Source organism: Leucopleurus acutus (assembly GCF_964270905.1).
Source record: "Leucopleurus acutus genome assembly, chromosome: 16".
NCBI lineage: Eukaryota > Metazoa > Chordata > Mammalia > Artiodactyla > Delphinidae > Leucopleurus > Leucopleurus acutus.
In genome coordinates this window covers 32,427,693-32,454,298 of record NC_139158.1, presented here as the reverse complement: position 1 = coordinate 32,454,298, position 26,606 = coordinate 32,427,693, and the positions used below count along the sequence as shown (strand labels likewise).

Here is a 26,606-nt window from a genome sequence, read left to right as displayed (position 1 = left end):
GTATCAACATACCTAAGTCCCCTTATCATCATCTCTGAAATAATTCCTTCCAGTCTTTAGTCATTCTATCAGTCCTTTGATGGGGGGAGGGGGGTGAAAATGCATGACTTCATTCAACCAATCTTTATCAAGTTCTTTCTATGCCAGGCACCATTCTACACACTGCAATACCCCGTGAACCATACATCCACAAGTCAGCATCTGCAGCACCCACATTCTTGTGGGCAAGACAGAAAATAGACGGATACATAGTGCTGAGATTTCAGAATTGCAAACACAGTACTCAGGGGTAGTTGGGAGGCTGCACCCAACAGGAGACTTACCCACTGTCAACACCGCCTTCTGAATACCTCTTGGAAGGTGAACTAAGTATCACTGCTTTCACCATCATTTGGCTCTAGAAACATACTTGGCTACTGAAATCCTATTTCCCTCATTGAGCCCACGGATGGAGAGATTGTGAGGCACCTACTGTGTGCCAGGCTCTGCCTGTTGCCTCGATCATAGCACATGCCTGACTTAACGATCAGTGATTGTCCACAGTTGGACACAGCCGTCGAGCTACCCCTACTGAGGGATGGACTCCAGGAACCATTCTTTCTGCAGTCCTGAAGCACCATCTCTTTGCTTTGCTTCCTCTGCCCTGTTTTCTGATGGCCCAGCACATCTCTGACTTATTAACAGGTGGTTTTAAGAGTTTTTTTACTAGCTCTTATGTTAACTTAGTTATTCCATATGGACACCAGTTTTCAGAGCAGGTTCAGTTGTATTTCAGTCCTTGCCTCTACCTCCCCCACCCACCCCCGAGCTGATTAGCTCCTTTACCAACATCTGTGCTTACTCTGCCTGATGCACAGTCACAGACCACTTCGTTTACTGTTGTGTTCTTCCTTCCCTCCTTCCTTCCTTCCTTCCTCCCTCCCTTCCTCCCTGCTTGCTTTCTTCCTTCCTATCTTTCTTTCTCTCCCTTTCTTTCTTTCTTTCTACCAACTTCAGGAAAATTCTTAAACAGCAGTAGTTGAACACCCTCAGTTGTTCACAGGGAAGACTCCGCAGAGAAGAAGCCACAATTCAGGCAGCTGCTCTCCCAGCACTTTGGTTATTAATCTCCATGCAGAAGGGGGACTTTTGTCTTTTTCAGATGGGGGTCTTGCGGCTGCAAAAGGCTGCCAATTGCAAAAACTACCATCCCGTGGTGTGCCCCCAAACATCTTATTCGTCTTGATATTTCTTGCACAGAAATACATGTGACAGATAAGGAGTCACTGGAGAATGGTTTGCTTTGTGTCAAACAGATATTAAAACAATAAACTACGTTGCCCTGGGATCCTGGCGCGTGCACAGCCAGAGAACGAGGCCGAGATGAGATGTTTTTGAAAGGCAGTGAGGCAGTTGTTCTGGGGGAATTCCCTGGAAACCCCAAGTCCTGTGACAGCATTGACAGAAAGTACTTTTTCTTAAGAGGATCCACACAAGGCCTGGTGCAGCGCCCACATTCAACTCCTCGACCATGACCATGCTCACCTTCCCCCTGCCCTCAGCAGAGGCCAGAGGGAAATTCTTCAATGGCTGAAAAGCTTATTTGAAGAATTTCTTGTTTAAGCACTCATCTGCACTGTATTTGCTTTCTCAAACTAATGTGGCTTTGTTTGTTTTTTACTAATATTTGTTTTTCACTCTTTTTTTAAAACTTTTATTTTTTATTAAAGTATAGTTGATTTACAATATTTTAGGTGTACAGCAAAGTGATTTAGTTATATACATATAAAAATATATATATTCTTTTTAAGATTCAGTTATATATATAATATATAGAATATATGTATTCTTTTCAGATTCACTTATATATTATATATAATATATATAAAATATGTATTTTTTAGATTCAGTTATATATATAATATATATATAGATTCCTTTTCAGATTCTTTTCCATTATAGGTTATTACAAGATATTGAATATAGTTCCCTGTGCTATACAGTAGGTTATTGTTGGTTATCTGTTTTATACATAGTAGTGTGTATCTGTTAATCTCAAACTCCTAATTTATCCCTCCCCTACCCCCTTTCCCCTTTGGTAACCATAGGTTTGTTTTCTATGTCTGTGAGTCTATTTCTGCTTTGTAAATGAGTTCATTTGCATCATTTTTTTAGATTCCCCATAGAAGTGATATCATATGATATTTGTCTTTCTCTAATGTGGATTTAAAATGGAAAAAAAAAATCCTCTTCTGAGTTCAGAGCTCTGAACATGAAATTTGCAGGGGCCAAAGATAAGATCCTGTTTGATTCCTGGAAGATAAGGGGGTGCAGGTGTATGTGTTTAGGGAACCTGGCTTTGTAAATGGAGCCAAGCCCTGTCAAAGTCTGCACAGCTGGGATTGAGCAGCTCAACCCCTGGGCCGCGGATCAGTACCGGTCCTCGGCCTGCTAGGAACTGGGCCACACAGCAGACGGTAGGCAGCAAGCGAGCGAAGCTTCATCTGCCGTTCCCCATCGCTTGTGCTACCCCCTGAACCATCTCCACCCCTGCCCCCGCCACTGATCCGTGGAAAAAATGTCTTCCACCAAACTGGTCCCTCGTGCCAAAAAGGCTGGGGACCACTGGCTTAGCAGAGAAGTAAGAACCACCAATGACACTCATATAATTCAAGCCCTGGAGCGGGGGCGCTTGGTGTTTCTTGCATAGAAACGTGTCCAACCACAGAGGTGGCCCCTCCTTCCCTTGCCTTATTTCTCTTCAAAAGCAAATCTCCCTGTGCAGTGCAAAGATGCATGAAAGGAAGCTGAGCTTACCTCCCACTGGAGGGGAAGGAGCCTGGTATAGTTCATGTAAACACGATCATTTGAACACTTAACTTCACTAAGAACTCCAAAAACACCACTGTCTTAAATCATGTGTTCATTCACGTGAAAGTACTGACATTCCAAGAGCTATTTTATTGCTACTGGGGAACTCGGTGGTGGGGGGAGTGTTAACAGAAGGCCATTTTCAGGACTAAATAACACACCACCTATTTTAGATCCATCTCCTTGGGTTTGGTTTGCATGCCCTGTAGGCTCTTGACACCTGATTGCCTTTTGTGTAACAAACAAACATACAAGAGCCCCCTCTATGGGCACACCTGCCCAAGGATATATATCATCCCCACCCTTGGTCATTGCTATAGGGATCTATAGGAAACATTTCCCAAAGATCTTTTTTTTGTCAGCAAATCTTAGTCCTCAGTATTAGTTTTGCAAAATTCTCCTGAAGCAATAAAAAATTTGTAGGAGAAGAGCTGGATTCAGGCAGAGCTGGGTCCTAATCGTCATGGTACACTAGCAGTGTGACCTTGGCCAAGTCTTTTTGCCATGAACGTCTTCATGAATACCTGCTTACCTGTGAGCATTAAATGAAATCCTTGTGTGAAAAGACTTTCAGGCTGCTTGAGGCATTGCAGCTCCTCAAACAAATGGCTCTTCTTTCCTTTTCTTTCTTAGAAGCCATCTTCTCCAGGCACTTTTGAAAGTTCACCAAAAAAGCTGGTTTGGAAGGTTTATGTTAGTCTAGTGCCTGGACAACTGGACCATTTCTGAATGGTCTTCCTTCAGTCTGTTCTATGTGGGTGTTTGGGGAGGGCTCCAGCTGGGATATCAGGGAGGTGATCCCAGGGTCCAGATAGCACCTGTCCTCCAGGTTTGCTCAGGGTGTTGCTCAAAAGATCAGGACTGTTTTCAAGTCTGGAAGCTGGCTCTCAAGATCAGATGGGCCTCAACACAAACCAACCAGCTCTACCCGCAATAAGGCCTGGAAGTGAAATGAACAATGCTTTTGCATTGCATCCCTATCCCATGAGCCACGGCCAACCCCCTCCGGGGGTCTCATGTTCATGGAGCCCCAGCAGCCCTAGAGAACCATGGGAAATCCAGCCCAGCATAGGGAAGCTCATTTATCTCACTTGCCCTCCTTCCTACCTGGAGAGGCAATTCACGGAGCTTGCTGTTTCAGCCAGCTGTTAGATAGATTGTGACTCATTTAACAATTGAAACTTTACTGTGTGTATGCACTCGATAAAGTAATTATTTATATAAATTATTAGCCTTTTTTTTTTTTCTCCAAGGCTGCCCGAAAAAAGCTACATTGACACCGGTACAGGTTTTTGTCAAAGGAATAGATGATGGTAAATTGCTTTGTCCAAATTACAACAGATCTCAGCATCTCACAGCTTTGTTTGTCTCCTATGTTCCTTCAAAGGACAGAAAGCACTTTTGCAAATGCCCTCTGAGGTCCTGCTGAGTTAAACACTCTGAGATGGAGATTCATTCTCCTTTTGCTGAATGAACTGTTACAAAGATCCTGCCCGCAGGGGTAATGTCAATACCTGTGAGTAGACAGATCACAAATAGGTCTTTTGCACAGAAAAAGCCTATCACTGCTCATTTCAGCAGCCCTGGCACTTCCCACATGTCTGTTGGATTAAATGGACCATTTGTAACCTGGGAGAAAAGAGACAACCGCTAAGTTCAGGAGCTAAGCAGGAATCACGTGGCAATCAGATAAAAACCGAGGCTGCTGTCCTCATTCAAAATCCCAAAGACTTAAGCGATCAAAGAATAGTCATGTGTGTGAGCATTGTGTGGGAGGTTTGTTGTGGCTTTTTGAATTTGTTAAGTTCAGAAACATGTCTGCTTTGGGAAAACCAATCTCACTGCTCAGGGTACATCCCTGTGTCTGCATTGCATTTTTAATTTTTTTTTACCTAGATGACTCATTTCTTTCCAAGGAAGAGTCTATTTCCAACCAAGTTGTGAGTCAAGTGATATGTGATAACAGTATTAACCAATAGATTGTATACAGAAGAAAGTGAAACATTCCCAAATAGCCTGAAAGTTTCTATTCACATCTGCCAAACGTTGGAGAAAATTTCTAGTTGAGTTTAGTCATAAGGAGCTCATTATTTTGACGGTAATTCGGTTTGTGTATATAACACCACACTGCTATAACCCAGATCCCCACTGCTGGGAGAGCCCATCTTCCCCCACATTTGGGGATTGTATACAGCGCCCCCGATGCCAGCTCACATCCAGACGTGGAGATCAACCCCAGTGGAGAAGGAAAACAGCTTGCCTTGGACTCTCATCAGGAACATGAGTCAGGAGTGATCCCCATGGCTTGTATCCAATTAGCAGAGAAGGAGCAAAGCCCTTCCAGGTGTCTTGAAATCTCAGAACATAAATATAGAATAGAAGAAACGGCACCCGCCCCCCTCCCCTACCCCTTGGCCCCAACAAGGTCTCAGGGAGGCATGTCAACAGATTGCCCTGCAAATTAACTCTGCCCATGATGAATCGGGGCTGGTTCTCTTGGATGTGATATGGATAGAGGGAGGTGATGGAGCAGCCTGTCCAGACACTAGTAGGGAAGTACAAACTGAGAGCCTCTAAGCAGCGTGGGGAGAGTGGAAGTAGAAAGATTTTGCTCAAAGATGACATGGTATGCTTTCGTTCTAGCTGACTTGTGTAATAGATAAGATGACAGGTCTAGTATCAGGCTGCCTGGGTTCAGATCATTGGAGAGCTTCTGAGCTGCTCTCTATCTTCATTTCCCCACCAGGAAAGTGAAGATCAAAATAAGAACTGGTTCGTGTGGTTTTGTGAAGAGATTGTGAGTTCATCTGTGGGTTAGTGACTAGCAGCTGGTTCATCAATACAGTAGCATCTCCTCCATCTGATAATGGAGTACAAGAAGATGGAATTATGCCAACTGTAATCATGACTTTGCTTGGATTATTTCAGTTATCACAGCCTGAACTTTTAGACAAGTGAGGTCCAGAGTCACTCACCACTAACGTCTTCATTAAAGTTTCTCTTAAAATAGGCATCCTTTATAAGCAGCACCTTAGCAACTCTCACAGGTTCAAGAACTGTCAATCATCTTTCCTCTGTAACGGACCTACTATATGGCATCCTCAGTTTATCTGATGATATAATGAATAAACATTTCAGCAGTGACCTGGGACCAGGTAATCCTCTGGGTATTGGAGACACAGTATGGACCAAAATGAAGTCCTCAGGACACCCCAAAAGAGAGATAGATAACGAAGTTGCGATCAGATGAGGTGGTAGAAATAAGATGGTAAGTGAAGGGGAAAAAAAGGAGTGGTATGATGGTGACAGTGGCCGTGTTGGGAAGTGTGGGGTAAAACTGAGAGCAAAAGCCTTTGAAGGAAGATGTGATGCTGGAACCAAGAATTGAATTAGAGAATCGATGTTTAGAGACTGGACAAAGGCGAGAATGTTTATCACTGAGAAGCAGCAGTCAGAGGAGGCTAGAAGAAAATGAGGCCTTTTAGCCTCATACAGTAAAGAGTTAGGCCAATAAATTCATCTTGGGCAATCAAGCCAGCACAATGTCCCCATCTTTTTTCCTTTCAAAAATGTTCTCACTCTCCAAGTTCAAGTTCTTGCCAGTTCCTTGGATGTGTCCTCATCAGACCTATAACAGCCTAGAAACTTCTGGCTAATTTGGATTTGACTAAAACTTTTGTACCATGACATTATGTAAAGAGATTCAATTATGGTGCACAATGTTTTGTGAGTAACTACCTCCCATAAAAAGTTAATTAATCAGGGCTGTGTCAATTTCCCTGTGCCATGTCAATTTGCTGCCAGGTAATTAATCACTAATCACCCACCAAGCAGCAGGCTGGGGGGAGGGGGGGGGAAAATCCACGAGCCATTTATTGTCTTTCCCCAAATAAATGGCACATGCAGCCAGGAAGAAACACATCTTGCCTTTCATAATATTTTTATCGACACTTTCGCAAGTTGTAATAGGCTGCAGCAACAAGCAGCTGCAGTTCAATGGAATATGAATATTAAAGAAACAAATGAGTGGAGATTTATAGGACATTGCGTTTCTGTTATGTCAGTTTTGAGATTAAACCGAGCAAATGAACAGTGAAAAATTACTCTTCCATGTGGAGAATGGTGATTAGACTTGTACATTAATTAGAAATTTTTGTTTTCCTATTCAATGCATTTCAAATGAGGATGTCCTATAAGGAACTGTTTGTCCAAAATGTAGATTTATTCACTTCTAAACAGCAGTATTTAATATCAACATGCATTTTAAAATGAAACAAAAGCCGATCCCAAATGTGCATTTCAGGGATAAACGTATGTGCATATGAGAACCAGAGAGTCCAACAAATTGAGTGGCCATTTTGGTCTTTTTGTAGATGACTGCATGGATGGAACACTCCCTTTTTACCCCCAGACCTTTAAATGACTAAATTTCAACCAAATTGAAAGCCTTTCCATTTTGAGTTTGACCTAGAACTAAATAAATATGGTCCATCATATTACATTTTCCATTTAATGCCATTTAAAGACAGTGACCTAGTTGTGTATAAATTCTGTGCTACAAACCAATTTTATGTACCTTTCTTTGAGATTTGTCTTGCAAAAATGTGCAGACATTTTTGCCATTTGGAAAAAAATCATCAGGTGTTTTGGGGTTTTTTTTTTTTGGACAGCGCATTGTGAGGTTTAGCATACAGTGCTGTGCCTGTGAAATGGAGCTATAGCTGGCTGTTTATTTCACCTCAGTATGTTACCTATTATGCCACGTCCTAATTTATGGTGCAGCTCATGGAACGGGGCTTCCCTCAAGGGGAATGCTGCAGAACCCTGAACCTGCTGTTGAAACCGCGTCTGCACCCCCCGAATTGTGTACGTGAATATTTCCTACTGTAAATTACCCACGGAACAATTGAACCCCAAAGGAGTATGAACATCTCTGTCTTAAAACATTTCAAGGGTCGGGGGAGGGTGGCATTTATGAAGCAAAGGAGAGGAAGAGCAGACAAAGAGAGAGCTCCCCCCCCCCACCCCGCCTACCATCCTAACGGCACACCTTTTCAGGGCATCTGGCAACCTCATGCAAATTCAAACCCGTGCACAAATGCAAAGAATAATTGCCCGTTAAAGCAGTTGTATATTTTTATGGCTTTGATGCAGAATCTGCCCCCCTGTCGGGTTTTGCATCTGCTACTCTTCCATCTCTCCTGGAGCTCTAAAACTTTAATATGCAGTTTATAACCCTCAAGTATTTTCCACTGGTTTTGTGTATCTTCTCTTGGGATTTCAGGTGATCTCATTTGTGTTTATTTTCGAAGGTAAGCACCACATTCGTAAAAGAGACGCGGGGGGGCGGGGCGTGGGGGCGATCACGTGTTCCTCACCGTAAATACATTGAACGCCGAGCTGGTCGGAGGTGGGAGGTGGAGGCTTTGTCTTGGCGGGGAGAAAGGCAATAAGCAGTTGACACTTTGGTAAGTGGCCCATTTGGCGGGGTTGATACACCCACACATCTTCTGTTTAAAAATGTTGATTTGCCTTGATAGTTGAGCACCTCACAGCACGCCTCTGGTTACATTCCTGAAGTTTCCGTTTCATTGAGTTCATTGGCGGAGGAGAACTCCTTATTGCCGAGAACTGAGATGGCTACTCTGCTAACCTCCTCCCAATATGCTCTGGATATAAATCTAGCCGAAGGTTGGGAGTGGGTGGGCTAAGGATGTTGATGTGTCAACAAGATGTGCAATTGGTATTTGCTCCAGAAGCTCTTGCCGTGTTTTCTTTGAGAGAAACTCATTTTTAGCTTATGAGTTAAATCCAATTTTCGTTGCAGTGATACCAGATTTTTCACTTTGATTCATGCTGGATCAGGTTTAAGAGGAAACCTTTCCAGTATAATGAACCTATGTTGTTTTTTTTTTTCCGGTCCCTTGTCTCCCTCATGCCAGGAACTAAGGATTTATTTGGTATCCACAAAGCAGCCTTAATGCTTTCCATTGTTCCCCATTGACGGTCTGTTTACATGCTTATTAACTTGAAGTTCAACTAGAAAAAAAAAATCAAACTCCAGCGTTGGCCTTCAGAAATAACTCTAATTTGGTGTCTTTTCTTTCTAACATTGTTCTTTAATTAACAAAGAGGCATTTACAAATATTGGACAGGGTGACAGGTAGATGACTTTTATTAGCATTGATTTACTCCATCTCAGAAGTGGAGAGGACATTGTGAGTTTCCCCTTGGCATTTGCATTGGATTTATTAAACATTTATTGCCCACCTCCTGGATCCAAACTGCTGAACTGGGGTATTGATAAGAGGAGAGGACATGATAACTCAGCAAAAGAGACGTGTCGCACTGAAATATAAGCACATAATTAAGAGGTCTTCTTGTTACTGAGCCCAAGTTCGTGTGCTCAGTGCACAGTGAGGCCAAACAATACCTACATGTCGGAGTTTGGCGCACAGGAAGGTTTATCGCAGGGACATGCAAGGAGATGCAAGGAGAGGGGTGGCTCAAAAAACCCCAAATTCCCCAAATGGTTTCAACAAAGCCAAGGTGAGGGAGGGGCATGGCTGGTTGTTGCAGACTTCTTGGTGTCAGAATCCTTTGTTCTTGTAGCTGTCTGGTAGGTCAGGTCGGGATGTTCCTGTAACCTTCCAGCAAGACAAATGTTATTCTCTGTTTTGAACTTTTTATCTCTATATGAATGGAAAAGTGTTATACCCTGAAAAGTCAGAGCCTTGAGAATGGGCTGTCCTGTCTATTTTGGGCTCTAGACAACATTCTTAAATCGAAGCAAAAGTAATAGAATACGAAGGTTTAAGTGAAAGAAACAGATTTAACATGGAGTCAGACTTATTCTTCCCTATTAACATTCTTTCTACATGGTTCAAGGATAATGCCATTTTGGTTTTGTTTTAATCTATATCTGAATCATCTAAGTATTCGCTTCACATATGCAGTTAACCATGATCAATAAGCCAACACACCTGGTAGGCAAGTAAAAATAAATAAATCAGTTCCTGCCATCCCATATGAGTCTAAAGGAAGCTTGACAAACAGGTGTGGGGGGTTTTTTGCCGTTGAAATTGACCATTTGTTAAGAGAAGAGAGCCACACTGTCCTAAACCAGCCATAGGGGAAAAGGCCTCTAATGGAGATGGGGAGAAACACAGAAGGCACGGCTATAAGTCAGGCGAGTTACGGATTATAATGATTGCTATTTTCCACTGTTCCTTGTGGCACACATGTATTGCATGCAGAGACTGAGACTTGCTGGGTTTCTAGGGAACGCTGTGTGGGGTTCCATGAAGGGAGGAACGTGACAGAGTTCCTTTTATAGACCAGACAGTTATCACCTGTCTGGGGAAAAAGTTTGAGCCCTGCTTTTCCCCCAGAAGTAGAAACCAATCTCCATGCCCCGACTCGGGTGCAGCAGTAAACGTGAATTTCAGTGAATTGAGGGGGGGCAGTAATTGCCAGTGCAGTATGTTTATCCACGTTGTCTCCCTTTTCATCAGAATCGCACATATTCCAAGTCTGGTTGCTATGTTTGGGCCTGTACAGCGCTTTCTAAGTATGGACGCAGTGATTGTTTTTATAAAGACGAGTGAGATCCGGTGTGTTATTTGCACACTGTTTATCTGCAAATCTTGGGCAGGGTGCTTTGTATAAAGGACTGGATTGTGGAAGGTGGAACAGGAAGATGAAGGGCCTCTACTGTCCCAGAAAGAAGGAGACTAACATGGGTTCACCATCAAAGGGTGTCCACGCATGGTGTTAGGTAGCTGACACCTGCGCTGCTGTGTCAGGCAGTTTTCTAAATCAAATAGCAAAACAGGTGTAGAGCACTGCCCTCGTGGAGCTTGCATTTTAGCAATGGTGAGAGTCTTTTTCCTTCTGTTACTTGATCAATCAAGTTACTTGATTGCTAGTACACCCGGGAAGGTTCATGGCAGCGTTCTTCAGAAGGAGATTAGAAAATAAATGGAAGGGTGGGAGGGAGGGATGGACGCCTAATCTGGCCTCTGTATCTCAACACCGAGTTAAATCTTGGCGACAGAGTTTTGGGTGAAGTAGAAAAGAATAGCTTTATTGCTTTGCCAGGCAAAGGGGCCACAGCGGGATAATGCCCTCAAAATTGTGTGTCCTGACCTGGAGGGGCTAGTGAGGAGTTTTATAGTAATGGTTCAAAGAGGAGGGCGTGATCAGCTCGTGGACTTTCTTCTGATTGTTTGGTGGTGAGCTAAGTGGGAGTCAGCATCATCAACCTTCTGGTTCCAACCGGTCTGGGGTCTACGTGCTTGTGGGCAGCATACTGTTAACTTCTCCCACCTGGCAGGGGTTTCTGTATCTGCAAAACATCTCAAAGATATTATGTGTATCCCTGGAGGGGGAACCAGGACTCTGCCCCAAGGCTGCGCTATTGTCTCTTGATTGCCCCTCCTGTGTCTTCCCAACCCCTCCCTTTCCTGATTAGCAACTGTTTGAACCTGCCTGTTGAAACTCATGGAAGGGGACACAGAAAGGCTTTTGTGCCCAGGAGCCCCACAGGGTCCTGCTTATTTTCTGGAGGAAGGGAGGGGGGAAGAAAAGAGGGGAAGAGAAGGGAACATTCATCCATCACGGTGACTAGCTAGAGACTTCATAAAGAGGCCCCTTGGCCAGCTCTAGACGGCAACAAGAAAGGGATAGCTGAGAAAACCATCCATCTGGGAGACTCACGTGCCTTCTCCATGAAGCCCCTGTTACAATGGAACCTCCTTATTTTACCTAAGGGTACTTGGCCTCCCAGGAAGTTGATGTGCAGTCCTTCCCTTGTTCCTTTAACAAAATAAGAACCCCTCTAATGTGCCCTGCTTGGAGCAGCCCAAAGAGCCTGGTATTAAGACCCGTAAATCCCTTATCCTGCATCGAGAAGGATATTTTCTCCCTGCAGCAAAGGGGATACAAAGTGGCATCCTGGCTCTACCCTTCTAGCAGCTTGTGTTCCCCTCGCTCTACTGCTGAGCTTCTGTTTCATGTTCTATCTCAACATCTAAATCCTCCAAGAATTATTGTAAAACCTGCTTGTTGCTGAGAGGGATCTTGTCTGGCTCGCTCCATGCCGTAGCCAGCGATAATGAATGGGTCAGCGTAATTACTGTGTTTCCTCACACAGGCAGCCAGCTGCTCTGCCAGATTGTGAACTTTTCATTTGCTTTATTTCAAAATCCAAGGTGTTCCTCTGAAAACGTAATATTTGAACTGTGGCAAGATAGCGCTGGAGTCAAAGGCACGCTTGCTCATTTTCTCCCCAGTCCTAAAGCCAACATCTCCTATCTCATGACTCCTGGGCTTTTACGGTATTAGGTTTCCCTGCTTTTCCCATTGAGGTTGACACCTCTTTGCAATTTCAAGAACAGTAGTTAGTTGAAACACCAGCCAGGAAACATGGGTGGTGAGGGCTGGAAAGCTGAGAAGTAAGTACTGCTGTATGATTTGTCTTGAACGACAATTTAAAAAAAAAGAAATAACCTAGGTGGTCTTCTCAGACATAAATAGAAAGATAAAAATCATTCTGACTTGATTCTACCAGCCTAGCATTTACCAGCATCAGCACAGAAGGATATGGTAGAATCCATGAAACAGGATAGCTGTTGGCCATTCAAGAACACACAGAGAATTCCAGATGACAGCTAGTCTGCCTTCACTTCTGGGTCAAGGGTTATATTCCACTCGGTGCAATTCCATGAATATAGAATTGGGAATGGCTCCTGTGGGAAATCCCACTTCCTTCTTCTCCCTGCCCCTTGCCACCCACATGCAGCTGCAAACCTACTCTATCCAAGGACTCTGGGAGTAATGGGAATTAATGGGGTGAAGGGCTTCTACTCTTTATTTCTTTTCTTTTCTTTTAATTGAAGTGTAGCTGATTTACAGTGTTGCATTAATTTCTGCTGTACAACAAAGTTATTCAGTTATATATATTTTATATATATATCAATACATTCTTTTTTTAGTATTCTTTTCCATTATGGTTTATCATAAGATAGTGCTGTGCTATACAGTAGGACCTTGTTGTTTATCCATTCTATATATAGAAGCTTGCATCTGCTAACCCCTAGCTTCTACTCCATCCCTCCCCCAGCCCCCTCCCCCTTGGCAACCACCAGTGTGTTCTCTGGGTGGAGGGCTTCTACTCTTGAACGTGATAGAGGGGAGGGGAAAAGCCCTTCTTTGCCATTTGGATGTAGGGTGGAGGCAAGTTTAACATAATATGAAATACAGCACCCTGTGGGAGGCTAGGTATTCAGCAAAATAGAGATCCTGGCAGAGGGAAGCTTGGATGTGCTGAGTTAACTCGGGGAAAGAGCTTCCTTGGCTGTGAGGCCTCTCTGAGCCTTTACGGTCCTATGATGCCAAGAGAAGCTGTGTCCTTCCCAGCCTTGCCTGTTGTTACCAACACTGTCTGAAATCCCAGGGGAGTTGGAGCAGGGGAGGCAGGGCTGTAGATGGGGAGGAAAGCCCTCCCACCCTGGTTCATGTCATCTGTCTCCCTCTCTCTTGAAATCCTCAAAGCTCCTGTTAGGTAAGCAGGATGAGGGGAGAGAATGGAACAGGGAGAGGAAGTTCCCTGGATAGTCTGTCAATCATTTGGCTGGACCACAGCCCACGGTTCGTTCACTTGTTCATGCATGTAGGTCATCTAGAATCTACTGTGTCCAGTATCTAGAACCTACTGTGGACAAAATCAGGGGGCTTCTGCTGACCTGGGGGAGGCGCAGGGAGATGCAAAGATGAATGGGATACGGTGGGAGGCCTCAAGGAGCTGGCAGATGAATAGAAGAGGTAAAGGTAACAAATGACTGACTTCTCTCAATACCTGTGAGAGGTTGGGTATTCTGCAGACTAGAGTTCCTGGGAAAATGAAGTTTGGGGGTTCTGGGTTAATGCTGTTAATGCACTTCCCTTACCTTAGGACTCTGAGCCTTTAATATAGAGCTCCTGGGACAGTCGTTTCCTAAAAAAGCATCCCCTCCACGGGATTCAGTGTGGGCAACAGTGCCTGCTGCTAAGTGGGATGGGACAGGCATGGCCAGCATGGTGAGAGGGGTGAGATTCAGTGACAGAAAGAGCAGGAAGGCAGAGGTGGTGTTGCGAAGGCTTCAAGGGCCCTGATGCCTGAGGATTTGCAGACATCCTAGGAGGAATGACACCCCTGGCAGCGGAAGCCATGTTAATTATCAGGGATCTCAAGCATCAGGCTTACTTTCCCTGCTGACTCCTCACCAAGTCACTCTGCTCAGAGAGTTTTCCCCCAGGGAAGAAAACTCTGCCCAAACCCTTTCCTTCAGAGTTGAATTCCCACACTTCTCTGCAATTATGTTTGTGGTAGAAATGGTTTTATAAGCTGTATAAATGGTTAGGGGGCTGATGGGACCTTAGTAATAATTTGTTTCTTGGAGCCTGGGAGGTCCATACACCAACGATGTGTACACTTGTCCCTAGGAACGCAGTATTTCAATTTAAAATTTTTAACAAGCAATATAGGTACATAAAGGAAAATAAGGAAAAAAAATTAAAATGGGTTGGGGGAAAGCTATGAATAGACAACATTTACTTATGAGGTTCAGCCCCAGAGATAACTACAAACACATTGAAATATGTATGTATATGAATTTGTATATATAACTATATAAATACGCACACATATATAAATATGCACATATACACATTCACATACCCACATGCATGCATACATGTATACACACACAAACATCCAGGTATGTGGTATATACACATATATACATATATTCACTTCCACATGCACACATGCTTATACAGATGTATGTGTACATATACACATGCATAGTGTGTGCTCATCCACATATATATCACACTGTGCATAGATGGGTGATAGGTAGACCGATTTGAGAGCACACTGCACATACATCTTGCAATCTGTTGCAATACCTTTTTAAAAATTTAAGTTTGTGCAGTGAGCTTTTCTCTGGTTATTAAGAATGCTTTGTGAAGGTCTGTCCTTGACCTTGGGCACAGGGACCACGGGCTGAACTAGCCCATCCTTTCTGGAATCAGACCTTGGTCTCCTCCCTCCTACCCGCCTTTGGAAGCCTGACTCTGGGAAGGAAGGGGGGCAGGTGTCCAGCCTTGGCCTGTGGGGAGAAGGGTCCTGAGTGGGGGTGGGGAGGGGCGGGTGGTTCCCTCAAAGGCAGGAGTGCCTCTGAAAGCTCTGCTCTCTCCTGTCGCCCGCAGTGCCCGGCTTCCCGTATCCAGCCGCCACCGCCGCGGCCGCCTACCGAGGGGCGCACCTGCGAGGCCGCGGCCGCACCGTGTACAACACCTTCCGGGCCGCGGCGCCCCCGCCCCCGATCCCGGCCTACGGCGGGTAAGTGGGGCAGCCCCCCGACCCCGGGCGGGCCTCCCGCACCAGCACCCTTTGCGTGCGATCTAGCGCATGCCGGCCTTGACCGCCCGCCCCCCCCTCCACCCCGCCTCCCGGAACCGCCCGGCATGCAGCCCTCGCGCTTGCTGTGCAGCACCTTGCAAAGAGTCTTGAAAAATGAGTGTAATTCGTCTTGTCATGGTTGGTGCCTTTAAGCATTCTACATGTCACATTTTGTTATGTAAATTCTCTTTGAGACTGAATGCTGGAGAACAGAGAAATGGTTACAGCCCAAGACGTCTTTCTGATGATTGCAAACATCTGGTGATTAAGGAGGTTGGATCACATTTGCCCTTTGAATCCCTCGGTGGAGGGACAGGAGGGTTTCAAACGTACAATCCACTGGGGCGGTCTTGCCCCCCTCCCCAAAGACATCTTGTGCTTCAAGGTGAATGAACCTTTGGCCCAGAAGAGAGAATTAGGTGTCGAGTCTAACGCAAACTCTTGAAGTTCAAAGAAATTGGAAGTGACTCATTTAGTTGGATTTTCCAAAATTGCCTTTGCCTTCCTTTTTCCCTCTCTGAGGACAATGCAGATTGATTTGTTCCCCAAGGCCCGTTTGGTCTTTCTGTACGTGGACTTTGCTGTTGCCGAGTGAATATCAAGGAATGGTGGTGAATGCTGAGGAAAAAAAAATTGGTACTGGCGTAATGGGCTGCTTTCTTGAAGTGCTACCCTTTCTGCCTCACTGTTAGGAATCCTCCTAGAACATTCTGGTCCCCTGGAGTCGGAGAGAGGGAAGTCTCTAAGGCAGTGGTCCTCATGGGACATTGGGAATGTCTGGAGACATTTTTATTTTTGTTTGTTGTGATAGCATCTACTGGGTAGAGGCCCGAGATGCTGCTAAAAATCCTACAATGCACAGGACAGGACAGGACAGCCTCCCAACACACCCCCCAACACAAAGAGTTACAGGGCCCAAATGCCAATAGCACCACTCAAAGGAAAACTCAGCTATACCCAGCACAGTCTGGCCAGGAGACTGGCTTTCTGGTCTCTAGAAAGAATCTGGCTATATTCAGGACTGTGTGAAAGGGTTAAATGCATTTTCTATAGCTCTTTGGCTTATCCATCTTTTAGAAAACCTGAATAAGCCTAGATCATCTCTATTCTGATGACAAAGGGAAACACTCTTTGTTCATTATTTATTCATATCTCACGCATTCCCAAGTAGAGCATTTGAAGTGTTTTAAAAACGAATGCAGTGAAACAAAGTTAAGAGTATTAAGAAGTGAAATTTGATGAAATCATCAGGAAGGGAAAATAAAAGCAGAGAAATAAGACAATGTCCATCATTTCTGTATTGTCATTAGAGTTTTTTTTTACCGAAAAGGTGGAGGATAATAACGAACCAAGGATGAATCGGCCTTAAATTCTCCCAACCCTCCAGAACAGTGCGTCTCCACGTCCTAAGCCTTATGTATCTGACTGTGTACTGTAAGGAATCATTGCTAGTATGATCATTATCTCCAGCCCACAGTGTCGAGCCCATTTTTAGATTCAAAAAGGCAGAAACAAAGATTTGTTATTCCCAAGGTCACATCATGAGTTATGAAGAAAAAATAAGTTACCCTTTAGGCTCATGAAAGCAAGATTCATAAGCCGTAAATGCAGAATTGCATGTTTGTGTCACATTAGTTTGTCTGAAAATCATTATCTTACCTTAGTAGATGGTAATTGTGGCTTTTTGGTCTATGTACCCTCAGTATATCACTACTATATTGAGCAGAAAAAAATAAAATTGTATGGCTTATCCTCATGTGAACGATTTATAAAAATCTCAGAGTAACGCACCTGCTGTAAAATTGAAATTTGCTAACTTATAATAATGAACTTGCTCTTTGCTGGCAATAACCAGGTATAACTAATGCCATGTTCGCCAGGGAGAGAACCAGGCATCTCCAAGCGGTGAAGCACGTTGTTGGTGACTGCCTTGGACATGATTTCATTTTAATATTCCAGTGATCTTCCTAATCATTTTGGTTGTAATGGTGAATTGTGCCTCTTCACTGGCAATATTATGGTTGGAATTCTGAAACCACACCTAGTAGGAAGACAAAATTCTCAAGACGGGCAGAGTAGGAAATTCAGAAGGGCTAAGGGTGTGTGTGTCCATGTGTGCATGTTCTATAAGAGCAGATTGAAAAGGAGGAAATTCAGCTAGTTGCCTGGGTGTTTTGCTGGATTACAAACTGCCTGGAGTGCTTTGAAACTAAATGGAAAAGTGTGAACTCAGTATCTTCAATGAAGGTTCCTTTCCCTTCATTGGCTTAGGCTGAAGGAGTCCACGGTGGGGGGGGGTGGGGGAGGGGCTGGGAGGGGCAGCCCATCTTGGAGAGGAAAAGAGCTGAGCAGGACACAGAGCAGACATTGGCTGGAGTCGAGAGCGCCCTGATCTATGTTGAGTGGAAGCAAGTAGCAGAGAGGTTGGAAACCCATTTCTGTTTCCAGGGTGACATTAGCAGGATTCAGGTGGTCCCAGGAATAGTGTGGATTTCCTGTAGCTGTTTGTCTTCAAAGTCCTTTAGTTTCCTGATTTCTAGATTTGACTGTCTTTTCTCCAGTCCAGTTAATTGCTTCCCTCAGCTCGATGCACTGTCTTATGCTAAGGATGCTGAGGCAAATGGCGCCTTTGGAGGAGTTTCTTACAGTCAGGCACGGGGAACACCATAGATGCTAACGATTTCAACAAATGTGATAAGTGATAAGATAGGGTGTTGAGTGAGCACCAGCTTGGGTTCCGGAAAGCTTCCAGAGAGAGAAGAAATCCAATCATTTCCATTGTAAATCAATTATACTTCAGTTAAAAAAATTTATTTTTTATTTGAAAAGTTTAAAACCAAAGAAGAAAACAAAAGAAAGAAAATCCAATCAGGAAAAATCCAGTCATTTCCTAAACTGCCACATTAAGCTCTCATTCTGCGATGCTCCCTCATACTCAGAGGCCCCCATCTTTTCATAAAAAACCTGCATTTATTAAGGAAGAATCTATTTTTCCCATTGTCACCAATTGAAGACATATCTGTCATCCTAAACCTCTGTTTTCCATGAAGTATCCAATATGAATACTGTTACTAAAATTGCAACGAAGAATGTCATTTATCCTATGTCCAGGTATAGCTTCCTTTTTTTTTTTTTTCTGAGAGATTGAAAAAAAATCCACAGAACCTCCAAGGCCACCTTTGTGAAGCCCTGAGTGACCTTGGAAGTATCCAACGTCAAGATAGTCACCCAGGAGGAGTCACTAAGGATGCTCTTACATTTCCTTTTACTGATTTGGTTTTTCCCTCCACGTCCTGATATTTTCTGAAATTTCTCCCAGCAAGTAAAGAATGTAGGTTATGAAGAGCACTGTCTCCTCTTTCTCACATAGCTAAATAGAAAGTTATTGGGACATTAATTCATGATCACTCCTGGTGGCGGGGGGAAGGCTCTACTTGGACCAGGGATCACAGGAATGAGAGGAAAGCCCTAGATTGGCCCAACCAACCCCTTAGTGATTGCCAGCATTAACTGAGTGAGAATGGGTGATGAGTTAGAAAGCTAATGTCTACACAGTCTATAAGATTGTTACAATCCTATAAAGACACAGACTATGGGGCAGATGAGATTGGCTCCTGCTTTTCTATCTCATACTGCCCTGGGTAGCTGTCTTAACCTCTGCAGGCACAGTTGCCTTAGCAGGTGAGTGAAGACTACACCTGCTTCCGTAGGGTTGATAGAGGATGAAATAGGGAGATGCAGGTAAGGTTACAACTTAGTCAGTTCCATCAAATGGCATGTGTTAAGTGAACTGTAGCTACTGTTGTTGCTGTTAACGTGGTTATTGACTTTTTATTAGCTGCTCATACCCTCCTCTTTCTCAAGGGTCCCCTCTGGCTTATGTTGAGTACCCATATCTTTCCTTCCATGAGTCACGTACCCATTGGCTGGGGGACTCCTACAGTTCACAGACCTCCATTCCCCATACGCCACAGAGACGGCTTTGGACAGAGGCACTTCAGTGGTTTATGGAATCTGTAGATTGGAAATAAAATATTAACTAGTGAACAGTCTCAGGGAGAGCTAAATGGCCCAAGTCGTCCATATTTCTCCTTGCATTTGCTCCTGGAGTCTGTTTAGATAAATGGCTACCATGTCCAGTCTGTCTTCCTAGGACTCATATTTGGGAGAAATTACCCATTGGGTAGTTGTCATCCAAGGGAGCTGGCAGGCTGATGATGTGTGGATGAAGACGGAAGGTAGAAGCGTAAGAGACACATACACAGGCTCAGTACAACATCGGATGTTACAGGACAGCAACTAAACCTCAATCCTCTCCCCACAAAACCCTATGAGACTGGCCTCACCAAGTTCTTGTTCTTAATTACTTAATTAATTAACAGCACCTTATCAAGTTCCTACTATGTACCAATCACATTGTATGGGGCTAGGGATGTAGAGAACCATAGGAGATTTTTAAAGTTATTCTTCTTCTAAGTTAAGCACCCAGCATTTGCTATAGGGTTTTTATCTTGGCTCTCTGGATATTTTTGAGCAAGACATTTTGTACATTCTCAAGTCATTAATTATGTCACATGTATGTACAACCTCTCAGAGTTACCATGAGAAGTATTTTGAGCTGAATATGCTACTCTAAGTGCAAGAAAGATATGGTGGTATCCCAGGAAAAAACTTCTTACAGTTGGTCAGTGCAAGAATGAAGCCCATACACAGAGCCTTTGGGAGTGCTTTCAGGTTAGGTCCTGAAGAAGCCTTTAGAACGGTGTGTGCAAACCTTTCTTTCTGTAAATCAACCATGTTTTTTGGTTTTAATTTATAAATGTCTTATCCTCAGATTGTATTATCTGATGCTTGGGACGTTTCTCGATGAACATAAACATCAGGTCATCATCACCTAGCCCCAGAGTACTTTCCAGAATTCTCTTTAGCTTTTTTGGTTTTGCCGTGAATTCTTGTTTAAATTCTCAGCCAGTTTTAAAATGTAACCTCTTACATTAAAAAAAAAAAGCCTCTTAATTGAGTGCATTTAAAGACAAACGCTCTAAGTCAGTGGTTCTTAAATTTGGGGGGAGAATGTGGGATGTCACAGATGCCTTTGATAATCTAATTAAAATACGTATTTTCCCCAGGAGAATGTCAGTGTACATACACTGCCCAATTCTATACAAATGCTAGTGAGTGTATGGACCCACCTGATATCCATTCAGAAACAACTAGATTTGAATGCATTAAAAATATTATTTTCCACTTGGAATGGGCAGTAAGATAAAGCAGCTTTACATAACCTTTCCTTCAAGAATGTATTTGTGGTTGGGATATATTATGTTACCCAAACAGATTGTATAGTTTGGGCATCGCATGATTTCTTTCTTTCCTTTTTTTATAAAGTAAACTAATTTGCTATAGTGCAATCATTCCCTGCTTGCATTCATTCAAATATTTAACTCCTGTTATTACCTTTCTAAGAAAATGAGATGTGCATTTGCATCACGCTCTTGTGAAAGCATATTGCAATTCCGAAGAGATTACAGTTACCTTTGCATGGCTAGACAGACCGCCTCTGCATTAAAATAAGGCTGCACCTGTTCAATGCATGATGGCAACTCTCTTCTCTTGTACTGGGATGTGGCTAATTTATTGATAGCTATGCATTAGACATCATCCCCTGCCCTCATTTCCCTTCACATATGCACCTGTTTAGTGGGGTTTTAAAAAAATGTTTGGATCCATTCTCGAAAACCAACATGGGACTTTGTAAGAGCTTGCCTATAACCAGCTCCTATTTAGAATAGGACCTGGAAGCTGACCTTCAGGGTTGTCTCAAATGTAAAGTAAAATGACACGTGGAGGTTGGTGCTCCGTAGGGCAATAAGCCTATTAGTCCTAGGACCGGCAGCGTCAGCGTCCCATTACTTGTTAAAAATGCAAATTCTTAGACCCAGCCTCCCCACCCCGCCGTCCAGATCTATTGATTCAGAACCTCTGGGCTGGGCATGGGGCCCAGCCATCTGTGTTTTAACAGGCCCTCGAGGTGGTCCTGATGCCTGCTGAAGTTTGACCACTGCTGCCTGCCATGGCAATTAAAAATGTGGGCTGTGAAGCCAATACAACCTGGGCTAGAATCCCAGCTTCTTCGTCAGTACCTAGCTCTCTCCGTTTCACTCTCTTGATGTCCAAAGAGGCTATAATAACATTATCCGTCTCATAGAGGTATTTTGAGGATTAGATGGGATAATGATAATTAGGTCAGACTAGGTACGGACACAGAGGAATCGCTCTCTAGGTGTGAGGGCTCGTAGCGATCACATTCGTGCTATGACTTGGCAAAAAAACACACAGTATCGTGATGAAACTCGCAGCCCATCAAGTGGCTTTGTTTCATGCGGCCAATGAGGATGGCCGTATCGGTTCCTAGTTTTTTGGAGTCGTTGTGAAGGTAGATCACTCACCCTCTGGTTCGTTTCTCTCCAAACTGTGCAGGTGTTGCCCATAGTGAAAACCAGCAGTCCCTACCCTGGGCGGTTTGTAAGAGCAGCTAGAATTCTCCACTTCCTTTCTTAGGGAAGCCACCACAGTTGGCTGAGCCTCTGAACACCCCCAAACTAGAAATTATGCCCTGGACCCTGTAGACATCGGACCTTGCATTGGCTGTTCCCTTTGCCTGGCTTGCTTTTCCTCCCTAGTTCCTCTTGAACTAGCTCAGGCGCTGGGGTTTCTGGGCCGTTCGCTGGGGTTCCCTCACCTCTGATGCCAGCCCTCCTCCTTCCATTACCAGGTCAGAGCGCCATCATTCCCCTCCTCTGCAGCAGCTCTCGCGGCTGCCACCTTACACCAGGGTACCTGGCTTTGTGCCTCCCTGTAAGCTCCCTGGGGGCAGCCTTAGCTGGTGGACTTGCCCTGAGCCTCAGCATCCTGGTTGGAGTGTAGTAAGCATTTCAACAGCAGAGGAATAGGGCTCATCAGTCAGTTTGTTTGAGTCTGTTCAAATGAGACGCCAGATCGCATGTTCCCTTTGGTTCTCTGTCTTGTAAACGTGGGATGTCAGAGTCCCTGAGTAATCTTCTGTGGTCCATGGTGGAGGGCAGAGCGTGGCAGCCAGGTCACCTGGCTGAACAAGCCTAAGGCAAACATCGGGGCCTGTTCCTGACTGACTTCTGGGAGCTGTTGGTACCAAGAGGCTTGCCATGGAGGCACGCAGCTGGCCACAGTGCGCAAGACCTTGTCCTGATGAAAGAAGGGGCCCTTTTCTCAGCCAGAGCTCTGCCTCAGCAACTCCTGGTCCTGTGCCCCCTGGAACAGCCCCCAATGTCTGCAAGAGCAGACACAGATGGAGTCCCCCTCTACAAATATTTAGAGAAAGGCATCCCTTCCCATATTTGAATGTATATTAATGTTTGGTTAAATATTAATATATTCACATGTGCATCGCATTCTGTCTAGCCTCTTGCACTGGTGTCCTAAGTCCGGGTCCAGGTTTTGGGGGTTTTATTGTTTGTTTGTTTGTTTTTGGCCTCACTGCGTGGCTTGTGGGATCTTAGTTCCCCGACCAGGAATCGAACCCATGCCCCCTGCAATGGAAGCTCAGAGTCCTAACCACTGGACTGCCAGGGAAGTCCCAGGGTCCAGTTTTCGAATCTTACCCCCCCCCCCCCATTGACAACAGCCATTGATGCTGAATAACCAGATGAAGATTCTACCTAGAATTGCTCTGTGTCACCTTCTGTCACCTACTAATGGCCAACCCCCCCTTTAAACTATGGGCAGTGTTCACTCAATAGATACTTACATCTTCAGTGTGAAAAGCAATGTGTTGGCCATCAAGTGGGATAGAATGTCGAGTAAGCTATTGGGTGCAACTTTCAGGGCGAAATGAGCTGCCTACACAAATGCCTTTAATATTTGACCAATATTTAAAATTGTTGGACCAAGTGAGGATTTGAGGATTGGAAAACGTGGTGCTGGTGTTCACAGGAAGGAGGAAGAACTCCGCTTGGGGTGGGCACTGGATAAAGCTCATAGCGATGTGATATTTAATTAGAACTTTGTTGGCAACTACCTCGCTCATCGCTTTGCACACATCACCTAACTCAATCCTCCCTTGACGTGGGCACTTAACCTCCTTCCCCATTTCACAGATGAAGAAGTGAAGCTCAGGTAGCTTAGGTCATTAGTCCCAGGGCGCATAGCTGCTGACTGCTGAGGCTGTGACCCAGATGCCCGTGCGTTTCCTCTCTAACTTGGCTCTTGAATGGTGTTCTGCTTTTGGATGAGGTTATCAGGAGATAAGGCTTCCCTGGCACAAGGACCAGCACTTGCAAGGGCGTGATGTCATGGAGGAATGGACAGTGCTGTTCTGATCTGGCTGAATGATCAGCTCTGGGCCCAGTCTTGTTGGCAGAGGCCAGCCCTGGCTTCTGACCCCGAACAGGCAGTATCTTTTTATGTTGGAAACGTTGAAAGAGGAATCAAAGCCTAGCTGAGGATGCCACTTACCTCTGTATCTCGGATTAGGGTTTGACGCTGCTTGACAAGTGCTCTTGTGAACCGGAGCGCCTTTTCGATCCAAACAAAAACAGCTGAAAGCGATTCCTACTGACCTCCTTAGCATGTGAAATCCCTGCCCCGTTTTTAAAGATGATGGTGCTTGGGGTTTAACCAATCAACTCTGAAAAGCTCTGAGAAGCACGCTGCAGTGTTCTCCAGCAAACCAGTGTCACTGCCGTGTGCGTGTGTGCATGTGTGTGTTGTCGAGTGTCTCCCCTTGGCTCTCGATATGCTTGGCTTACCTGCGGGTCCACTCTGCTCCTGAAACCTGCTGGAATCCTTCGGTAATCAAAGTCCTGCTTCTGTTAGGACTGCAGCTCCATTCGACGGTGGGGCGCATTGGAGAATTTGCGGTGGGGCGCATTTGACAGAATCATAAATCATCTGTAAATTCCAGGGGAAGAGATCAGGGAAGGTTATTAATAACAACTGCTATCCTTTGGAAACATGCCTTAGAAACCCGCATTTTTGTATTTGAGATGTTCTGGGATCTTCACAAAGGCCTGTGAGGTGCGCAGGCTACATGGGATCCTCATTAAACCCGTTTTGATGCTTAGGAATTTTAAGTCAGTTTCCTAGGAGCACAGAGCTGTGAGCTTCTTTTCCTGGATATTTCACTCGAGGTAAACCAAAAAACTTCTGGAAAAGTCCAAGATCTTTTATTTACCCCGTCCTGTGAAGTCCCTTCTCTCTGAGATGACTAAATGGACAGGAATCAGAGAGCTGCTGTGAGGCCAGGCTTGTTCAATCATTATGTGGGAGTCTGCTTAGTCTGGTTATAATTTATGCGAATATACACACAGACATAGGCGTGTACACACACATGACTCATGAGCCCACGTACACACAGATGTGCACACACTACTACACACATCATATGCACAATATCTACATTCATATACACATGCACACACATGCACGTATATGTATGTACATGGTATACACATGCACACACGTATGCATTTACATGTTCAAAGTAATGCACACATTCATATGCATATATACGCACCATGGCCCCATATACATGTATATGTATACCCATATATGTATATGTATATGTATACCCATATACAAAAGGACACATATATTTTGCACACACATCTACACACCTGTTCACACACCCGCATAATTAGAGATATTCTACATGTGCCATAAAAGAGGGGCACGTGGAATTACCAAATAGAATACAAGAGTGTGAAAGAATACAGAAGAAAGTTTCTGAGACCGTCTGGATTGTGCAGTGCCCCTGAGGTCACTCAGCTCTAACCCGTACTGAAAATGTGACATCCGTACGCCTGCTCTTATCGATCATATATTTTAAGCAGATGATTTTTTTTCCGGGGGGACCTAGGTGGTTTGGCTGAATGCAAACCCCGATCCTCATATCTGCGTGCGTCACTTAAAATAAACGTGAATCCTCTCTGCATTTCTGCACCCCTCCGGAAAGATTGGAAAGTCTGGTACCCAGCACGCCACCATGTCCTGATTCTGGGCCGACACCGAACCCCAGCCTAATTTTCTCAGTCTGATGGACTGCCGTTGTCTCCAACCTCCTTAACCAATCTGAAAACGATCCTCGGTTCCTGTGTTTCGGATCTTGTGACCAGACTAACTTCGCCAGTGCAGGGGTTGGTGTGTCTGCATGGGGAAATGCACTAATATGAATGTTTTTCTTTGTGTGTGCACCCTTGCAGTGTTGTTTACCAGGATGGATTTTATGGTGCAGACATTTATGTAAGTATTCATTAACGTGCATGCCATCCTTGTTTCCTCCCGAGTCATTCTTTTTACAAGTTTGCTGCAAATTTCTCTACTGGGTGCCGCCCGTTTCCTCTTCCTGTGAGAAAGAGGTCAAAGGCTTGGAGGACTGAAGGCCTTCTGCTCATGATAGCTATCGTGCTGTTGAGTGAGTGGCATTAACTCCCTGATTAACTTCAGAATAAACGCAAAACACCTTCCCCCAAAAGATGACATTTTTCCCATGTCAAGTTAAAGACCCTCCTTCAAAAAGAAATCCTCTCTGAAGTTCTCAGTATGGTCTGTGTGGTTTCAGTATAATATGTAGGATGACAGCTGTAGTTACCAGCTGTAGAGGGTGAAAATATATTTTCATGGCTGATGTTTTGGATGTTTTCTTGTAAATATATTTAATTGTTGATCACTACAGCCCCAGAAAGATATTTCTTCCCCCAAACCCCGTTTCTCTCTCTCTCTCTCCCACTGATGATTTTAGCAAGAAATATCTCCTAACAAAATACAGGCCAACTTGAGCATTCAACTCTTATTTTTTTCAACTCTTTATTCCCTCCATCTCCCCCAAACAGTTACCTGATTTAGAATTATTTGTCCAATTTAGAATTGTTTGTTAAATGGTACCACTTTATTAAGCTTTTCACTTTTAGAGAAGAGGAGGATGCTTCTCATTATGGGGCCATAATTAAATTTACCTAACTTGATCTAGAGGTAGTTATTCACCCATGGTATGATATTAGCCTCAATGTTTTGAAAATGACTTGGAATAAACACAATTTAAAAGAAATGGGTGGGGTTGGGGGGTATTTTCTAAATCATATCATTTTTATTACGAGGGACCTCAAATAAATTCAGTGGAATCATATTTGTTGTTTTATAGATTAGATAACAAAGAAAAATGTAACCATATTTCTGATCAAATTGAGGCAATTTACTAGAAAATAGGAAAGACACTAGTTATTTAATTTCCTTCCCTTCGAATTTCAAATAATTACAATTTTGAGGCAGAGTATTA

The 26,606-nt window shown here is 44.1% G+C and overlaps 1 protein-coding gene across 17 annotated transcripts in view; it reads left to right on the top strand.

Moving 5' to 3' along the window:
• Nucleotides 1-26,606, top strand: part of RBFOX1 (RNA binding fox-1 homolog 1) — a gene marked incomplete at both ends in the record, with an annotated part of 1,093,433 nt that overhangs the window by 1,021,897 nt on the left and 44,930 nt on the right. For 13 of the 17 annotated variants that reach the window (XM_082857460.1, XM_082857469.1, XM_082857464.1 and 10 more), the window contains 2 exons: nt 15,103-15,235; nt 25,534-25,573. In XM_082857460.1, coding sequence (XP_082713586.1) covers nt 15,103-15,235; nt 25,534-25,573 — 173 coding nt within the window. The remainder of the gene's footprint in view (nt 1-15,102; nt 15,236-25,533; nt 25,574-26,606) is intronic. The other 4 variants (XM_082857458.1, XM_082857461.1, XM_082857467.1 and 1 more) reach the window with 1 other exon arrangement.